The following is a 7,931-nucleotide window of genomic DNA, read 5'->3' on the forward strand; positions in this document are numbered from 1 at the left end:
CAGCTGCACTTTATTCAAATTAATTTTACTAGTTGACCCTCCCGCACAGTGTGAAAAGCACTAAAAATGCTACAGAATTTATAAAAATTAAAGTGAGTAACAAGTTACAACAAAGAACTTTGCATAGCTAAAAATCTAAACTGATATATGAATTACAATAATTTTGAAGCTTCACTGTTCATTGCCCGATTCGTTGACTTTTCACTTCTGTGTTTCTCAATTACTTTCGCAACTGTAGCATGAGGGTAAACAGCGAATAGGCAAATTTCACTGTACCAAAAAAGCGTCACGTGTATGACTCATGCCACCCTGCAACAGCTCACTGTTCTTCAACGAGCGCTCCACAAACAGCATCAGCTTGCGCTTGAAGCTGCGCGACTGCGTCACCCAATTGCAACTAAAGGCCGCATACGGCAGTTTGCCAAACCAAAGTACAGAGTCCGTTCCATAGTAACAGGTGAGAAAGATTTGCATTGGCATTGCCAGAGCGTAGAAGAAGAAATATGCACGTGCCATTGGCTCTGTGACGAAAAAGAGCAATGCAGCAATGCTAATGCAAATATTGAGAGCTGATGCTACAAACTGTATGAACATTGGCCAGGATATAAAGGACTCAACCGTTTGAAACAATCTGCCAAAACGAAAGAGTAAAAAAGTTTGAGTTCTTAAGTGCTCAACGCTCTTACTTACTCCAGCAAATGTTTGTGATCTGTAATGCAGGCTTCCAGTTCAGTTTCCGCCAGTTGCTGCTCCAACTCTGTATCGGATTTCAAAGTCGTGCCAATATCTGCAATGCGCTTATACAGCATTTTGGTATGCGCTGATATAAGGCATAGCATAACAGCGGGAATAGAGTCATTCACATAACTTTCTAGTATTGCAAAAGTCATTGCAGCAAATTGATAAATATTTGTTAAATTAAAATTGAGCGTCGAGTTGTGCCAATCGTAAGGAAACCAGCCGGGGTACAAAAGCTTGCGTTCCTCTTGAAATATAAAGGACATTTCTGAAGAAATGCCCACAGGCAAATACATGCATATGAATACATAGATTATATTTCTCAGCTGCCTACTGAGCTGATTATAAATGCTCAGTTGCGCCGATCCTTTGATGCGTGAGTCCAATAATTCCAACAAATGCTCCATGTGTCGAACCTTCTGCAGATTGTACGAGAAGATGAGAATTTTTAGCGAGCACGCCAAGGTGCCAATAAAGCTGGTTATATTTCTGATTTTATCTGTTACAGTAGCTTGGCTGAAGAGCTCGACTGACATATGAAATGGATTGTAAATCGTCACAAGCACATGCAGAAGTATGGCATATATCCAATAAATGCCAGGACACTTCACTTCAGTGTAAGCAGCGCCAACTATTTTCCACACCTTCCAATGACCGCTGATGAAACTTGCACTGTTGATGCCGCTCGACATGGCAGAAGTTTGCTATAGCTTTGCGCTGTAGTTGGCAAGTAGTCTGGCTTTTATGCCATAGGCCAAGCTCTAATGAGGTTATTAAATTAAATGGCGCTGCATGGGCTAAGGTCAGCAGCTTTGCCAATTCTCATGCTCCTGAATTATTAAAAATAAAATCGGCAATCATTAATGCTGGCCGCAGACAACTTTTTACTATATTTCGTACTAAATACGATAATAATTTAATTTATCAAACAATTAGCATTGACTACGACATCTTTTTAAAAATTCATGCACCAATCCATAAGCTAAGCTCTCGATAACGTCCCGCTCTAAGTACATATGTATATTAATTTTAACTTTATTATCTTAGGATTATAAAGTGCTGCCTTGTATTTCTTTACTTAGTGCCAAAATGCTTGGGTATTTTATCATTTATCATTTGTTTTAGTTTTGATATCAAGCATTGATTCGATTTAATTGTATTTATATATATTTGATTATAAAATAAGTTTCTTTCTGACAGCTGCTAATAAAATTTCAGTTTCAAGACTAAGTTAAGATACTTTCAAATATAGTTATTTTTTAAGAAGTCGCTTTAGTTTCACAACAAAAAAATTTAAAACCAATCAAATAATTTCTGGTTAAAGTCACTTATTTTGTATTTCAATTACTTTCGCAACTGTAGCATGAGTGTAAACAGCGAATAGGCAAATTTCACTGTACCAAAAAAGGCGTCCACGTGTATGGGAATCATGCCACCTGCCACAGCTTGAACTGGTTCTTCAACGAGCGCTCCACAAACAGCATCATCTTGCGCTTGAAGCTGCGCGACTGCGTCACCCAGTTGCAACTAAAGGCCGCATAGTGCAGTTTGCCAAACCAAAGGACAACATCAGTTGCGTAGTAACAGGTTGGAAAGATTTGCATTGGCATTGCCAGAGCGTAGAAGAAGAAATATGCACGTGCCATGGGCTCTGTGACAAAAAGGAGCAATGCAGCAATGCCAATGCAAATATTGAGACCTGATACGACAAATTGTACGAGCATTGGCCAGGATATAAAGGACTCAACCGTTTGGAAATAGTCTGTGAAGTGAATTGAGAAATTTGCTTCAGTTGTTCTTTAATTAAGCTTCTGCTTCACTTACTCCAGCAAATTTTATGATCTGTGATGCAGTTTTCCAGTTCGGTTTCCGCCAGCTGTTGGTCTAACTTTGACTGCAACCTCGAACCCACTCCAATAACTTCAATGCGCTTATAAGAGCATTTTAATATGCATTAATGTAATACAGAGCAAAACAGCGGGCATAGAATCATTCGCATAAGTTTGTAATAATGCAAAACTCATTGCAGATAATTGAAAAGTATTTGTCAAATAAAAATTGCTAGTGTAGAGTTGTGCCAATCATAAGGAAACCAGCCAGGGTACAACAGCTTGCGTTCGCTCTTGGAAGATAAACGACAATTCTGAAGTTAAGCCCACAGGCAAGTAACATGACCAATGAATAGCAAAGATCAAATTTCTCAGCTGCTTCCTGAGCTGATTATAAATGTTCAGTTGGGCAGTGCCTTGAACGCGTGAGTCCAATGACTTAAATGAGCAGGCGTTCCATGTGCATCGAACTTTCTGCAGATTATACAAGCAGATGAGCAATTTTAGCGATGCAAGCCAAAAGTGGCTATGAATGAGGTTAGATTTTTGATGTCATCGGTTATTGTATCATTGTTAAAGAGCATGACGCCCATGTGGAAAGGATTGTAAATCGTCACAAGCAGATGCAAAACTATAACATAGATCAAATAAATCCATGACTGTTGACTTCCGTAAATATGCAGCGCCAAATACTTTCCATACACGCCAATAAACGCTAATGAAACTTTTACTGTCAATATCGCTCGACATGATTGAAGATTGTTATAACTTTGGGCTGCGCCTGGCAATTAGCCTGACTTTATACTAGTCAGAATCAAGGTCATCGGCTTAAGTGCAAGTGCGTGGGTAAACGTACTGCAGCTTTGCCAATTCTCATATTATTGAATTCAATTGCTAACAGTCGGTCACAGCCGACATTATGATATGCTTAAGCAGGCACTTCAAGCTAACTTGATCTGCATATCAATCAGTCCTTATAGTGGCTTAAATCTAGCTGCTTATGCAGTAATACAGACGGTTTTGTGCAGTCTAATCTCTGAAAAGCCTCTTGTATAGTTTCTAAGTACAGGGTCTAACAATTTACGCCTACATTTGGAATAATATATTTTTTCTCACAATTTGCATCCACGTGCTAGTTCTAGTTTCGAGCTGCTTAAGGTTACTTGTAATTAATAATTAATGTTACAATCTATAAAATGTCAAGGAAATGACGCATGACATTAAGAACTTAGAAAATTAAAAGGCGATTTACAGATTTGTGAAAGCCAAAGCAAGCGGCTCAGATGCCTTTAATATGCGACTAATAATAAACCACAAATATGCAAGTTGGTAGCTTTTATTTAAAGCAATAGTACCAATAAACATAGCTCTATAAATTGTACTTAAGATATGTATAAAGATATTAATAAACAATTAAATGCAAGCTGAATTTTTATTTGCAAAATAAACTCAAAATAATTTGCAATTGATTCAAGACTTCTAAAATAATTTCTGCATAGCTTTGAGTTTCCAATTATTTTCGCATGCGTAGTAAAATCGTAAACAGGGAATAGGCGAACTTGAGTGTTCCAAAGAAAGCGTCCACATGTATGCGTATCATGCCACCTGCTCTGGCCGCATTGTGCCTCAACGAGCGTTCCACGAACAGCATCAGCTTGCGCTTGAAGCTGCGCCGCTGCGTCAGCCAATTGCAGCTAAAAGCCGCATAGTGCAGCTTGCCAAACCAAACGACAGTGTCGGTGCCGTAGTAACAGATGGGAAAGATTTGCATTGGCATGGCCAGAGCGTAGAAGAAGAAATATGCGCGAGCCATGGGCTCGGTGACGAAGAATAACATGCCAGCAATGCTGATGCAAATATTGAGCGCCGATGCTGCAAACTGTATGAGCATGGGCCAGGACATGAAGGACTCCATTAAATCGAACAGTCTGTGAAGTAAATTAAGCAGCTTAGTTGCTGGCTTGGGCTCAAGGTGTGTGACTTACTCCAGCAATTGCTTGTGATCTGTAATGCAGGCTTCCAGTTCAGTCTCCGCTAATTGTGGCTGCAACTCTGCATCGGATTTCAAGCTGACGCCAATGTCCTCCATGCGCTTATAGAGCATCTTCGTATGCGCCGATATCAGGCAGAGCATAACTGCTGGAAAGCAATCGCTGACGTAGTTTTGTGCGATTTGTATGAAAATGCCAACAATTTGATAGACATGCGTTAAATAAAAATTAAGCGTCGAATTGTACCAATTATAGGGAAACCAGCCAGGATACAACAGCTTGCGTTCCTCTTGGAATACAAACGACATTTCCGCAAAGACGGCCACAGGCAAATACAGAGCAATGAATACATAAAGAATATTTCTCAGCTGCTTGCTGAGCTGATCATAAATATGCCGCTGAGCTGCTCCCTTGACTCGTGAGTCCAATGTGGCCAACAAATGCTCCATCTGTCGCACTTTCTGTAGATTATACGAGTAGATGAGAATCTTTAGCGAGCAGGATAGCGTAACCACAAACGTGGTGAGGTTTATAATATCATCTTTTATAGTTGCATTGCTGAAGACCTTCACTCCCAAGTGCAGTGGATAGTAGAGCGTCACCAGCAGATTGATCAGCAGGGCATAGAACCAATAGAATCCATGCCAGCTGACTTGGGTGTAGGCAGCGCCCAGTAGTTGCCACATAAACCAATGGGCGCTAATGAAACTGGCACTGTGTATAGCACTCGACATATTCGCAGTGTGTTGTAGCTATGACTGGCGTCTGGGCCAAGTATTCTGGGTTTTATAGCTAGTTCAGACTCTAATTGGGTAATTAACTTAAATGCTGTTTGAATAAATTATAGCCGGGGTGTGAAGTTGGGCAGCCGATTCATAGAAATAAAGCAATTTACAGCTATATTTAAAATAATATATTATTTAGGTTTAAATGCAAGCATAGATAATTGCTGATGCATTCTATTTTAAAGAAAATGTAAAAGAATTTCTTGCAAGTCTTAAACTATTAAAAGCTCTTACAATAAGAAAATATGATATAGCCATTTGTTTTAAATATTCTTTATGGTGTCAATTATATGACAATCATTGTATACATTTATTTCATATATATATAGACAGTAAGCTAAGGTCTTGTCAGCCATGAATTTAGATAAGAATTATTAAGCTATTACTAGTGCGGATTAGAAAATGTTTTTATCAGTCGGAACCAATTTAGTTTCTTTTTGAATAACGAACTGCTGTAATTCACGTTCAGTTCTTTAAGCTGATTAACAATAATTTTTGTTTTAAGCAATTTAAAAATATTTTATAAATTTCTTTTATTGGTTGCTTGTGGTCTGAAGTATTATTTAATACATTTTATCAAAAGCAAACTGTGATACGAAATATATGAGAACTTAATTCAAAGTACATTTATTGATTACAAATTCTAATTTTAATTAAAAAATTGTTATGATAACAGTTGGTTAAATAAAAAGAGATAAAAGATTTAAAGTATGATAACTATTTTTGCATTCGTAGAATGAGAGTAAACAGCGAATAAGCGAGTTTTAGAGTGCCGAATATGGCGTTCACATGAATGCCCACCATTCCACCAGCCTTAGCGGGATCGTTCCTCAAGGAGCGCTCCACGAACAGCATCAGCTTGCACTTGAAGCTGCGTTGCTGCGTCAGCCAGTTGCAGCTAAAGGCCGCATAGTGCAGCTTGCCAAACCAAAGCACTGCATCGGTTGCATAGTAACAGGTTGGAAAGATTTGCATGGGCATGGCCAGAGCGTAGAAGAAGAAAGATACGCGGGCCATTGGTTCGGTAACAAAAAAGAGCATGGCGGCAATGCTAATGCAGATATTGAGTGCGGAAGCGCCAAACTGTATGAACACTGGCCAGGATATTAAGGACTCGAGTGTTGCGAAAAGTCTGTAAAGTGAAAGCAAATTACAGCGTTGCTGACTCTAAGATAAAGTCTATTACTTACTCTAACAAATGTTTGTGATCTGTGATGCAGGCTTCCAGTTCAGTTTCCACCTCCAGCTCTGACCCCACGCCCAACTGTTCAATGCGCTTGTAAAGCATTTGAATGTGCGCTGATGTTAAACAAAAGAGAACAACGGGAAAGGAATCGCTCGCATAGTTTTGTGCAATTTGCAAGCTAATGCCGCCAATTTGATAAACGTGTGCGGCGTAAAATTTCAGTGTAGAGTGCTGCCAATCGAAGGGAAACCAGCCAGGATACAAAAGCTTGCGCTCCGCTTGAAATACAAAGCTCAGTTCTGCAGAAGCGCTGACGAGCACACAAACACATGCAAATATAATGATTAAGCTTCGCAGCTGCTTGCACATTTGATTATAAATCTGGCGTTGTGCCGAGCCCTGAATGCGTGTGTCCAAAATTGCCAGCAGCTGCTCCATGTGTCGCACTTGCTGCAGATTATACGCATAGAAGATTATCTTAAGCGAGCAGGATATCGTCGCTACAAAGTTCGTAAGATTCTTAAGATCATCTATTATGGCTGCATTGCTGAAGAGTTTGGCGCCCAGGTGCAGTGGAAAGCAAAGCGTCACCAGCAGATTGATTGATATGGCGTAGATGCAATAAAGTCCTTGCCAGCTGAACTGTGTATATGGGGCAGCTCCTACTACTGTCCACACCCTCCAGTGACTGCCAATGAAACTTGCACTGTTGATAACGCTCGACATAGCTTTGGGTTGTCCCTGGGGAAGTGCTCTGTCTCTTATACCTAAGTTGTTGGGTTCTAATTAGGTAATTAGCTTAAATGCTGCTTGAATAAATTATGGCGGGTGAACTAAATTAGGCAGCTCAACCAATTTTCATGTTATTAAATTTCTTATGATTCAAGAATTTACGCCCACATTTTTACTAATGTAATAATCAAGTATAATACTTGATGCTATAATAAAGCAATTTGGTAGCAAATATAGTTAAAAGGAATTACAGCATTTTAAAGGTTAAAGAATCGTGATACAATTGCAATTTGTATATAATAATTAGCTAGCAAAAACTTTAAAATTGTTTCTCAAGTGCGAATTTTGTGTGAAGTGTGAAAGCATTTCATTGTATACTGCAGATATATAAGAAAATATATATAAGAATATTTTTTTATAAGGCAATGTTTACTAATTTGTAACAAGCATGAACTTGTATTATTTCAAAAAAAGAAACAGCAAACATTTAAAGCAAAATTAGTGCAATTAGTTTAGGGATCTTGGAGAATAACTTGAACAAGAGAACGAGACACTACTCGAGTCCTTAAATTGTAAATAGTTGTTCATGTTATGTTATCTTGTTATCTAGTTCCTAATTGCAAACAACGTTTTGCAAACAACGTTTTATAGCCATTAAGTTGGTTGATCA

The 7,931-nt window shown here is 38.8% G+C and overlaps 3 protein-coding genes across 3 annotated transcripts; all 3 read right to left on the reverse strand.

Annotated features, from left to right (window-relative positions):
- Positions 1–267: 267 nt before the first annotated feature.
- Positions 268–2,384, reverse strand: LOC108594821 (odorant receptor 59a). Its single transcript, XM_033293316.1, is given in 4 exon segments — positions 268–631; positions 691–1,267; positions 2,139–2,190; positions 2,193–2,384. Coding segments are annotated over 4 exon segments (1,185 nt in total).
- A 1,696-nt stretch (positions 2,385–4,080) lies between these two features.
- On the reverse strand, positions 4,081–5,292 carry LOC108594815 (odorant receptor 59a). The gene is made up of 2 exons (XM_017979954.1): positions 4,553–5,292; positions 4,081–4,495 (listed from the first exon to the last, which is right to left on the reverse strand). The coding sequence occupies exons 1-2, from the start codon at positions 5,290–5,292 to the stop codon at positions 4,081–4,083; spliced, it is 1,155 nt and encodes a 384-aa protein (XP_017835443.1).
- A 768-nt stretch (positions 5,293–6,060) lies between these two features.
- LOC108594814 (odorant receptor 59a) lies at positions 6,061–7,255 on the reverse strand. The gene is made up of 2 exons (XM_017979953.1): positions 6,534–7,255; positions 6,061–6,475 (listed from the first exon to the last, which is right to left on the reverse strand). The coding sequence occupies exons 1-2, from the start codon at positions 7,253–7,255 to the stop codon at positions 6,061–6,063; spliced, it is 1,137 nt and encodes a 378-aa protein (XP_017835442.1).
- Positions 7,256–7,931: the final 676 nt, after the last annotated feature.

The sequence above is a fragment of the Drosophila busckii genome, chromosome 2R (assembly GCF_011750605.1).
Source record: "Drosophila busckii strain San Diego stock center, stock number 13000-0081.31 chromosome 2R, ASM1175060v1, whole genome shotgun sequence".
In the NCBI taxonomy this organism is placed as follows: Eukaryota; Metazoa; Arthropoda; class Insecta; order Diptera; family Drosophilidae; genus Drosophila; species Drosophila busckii.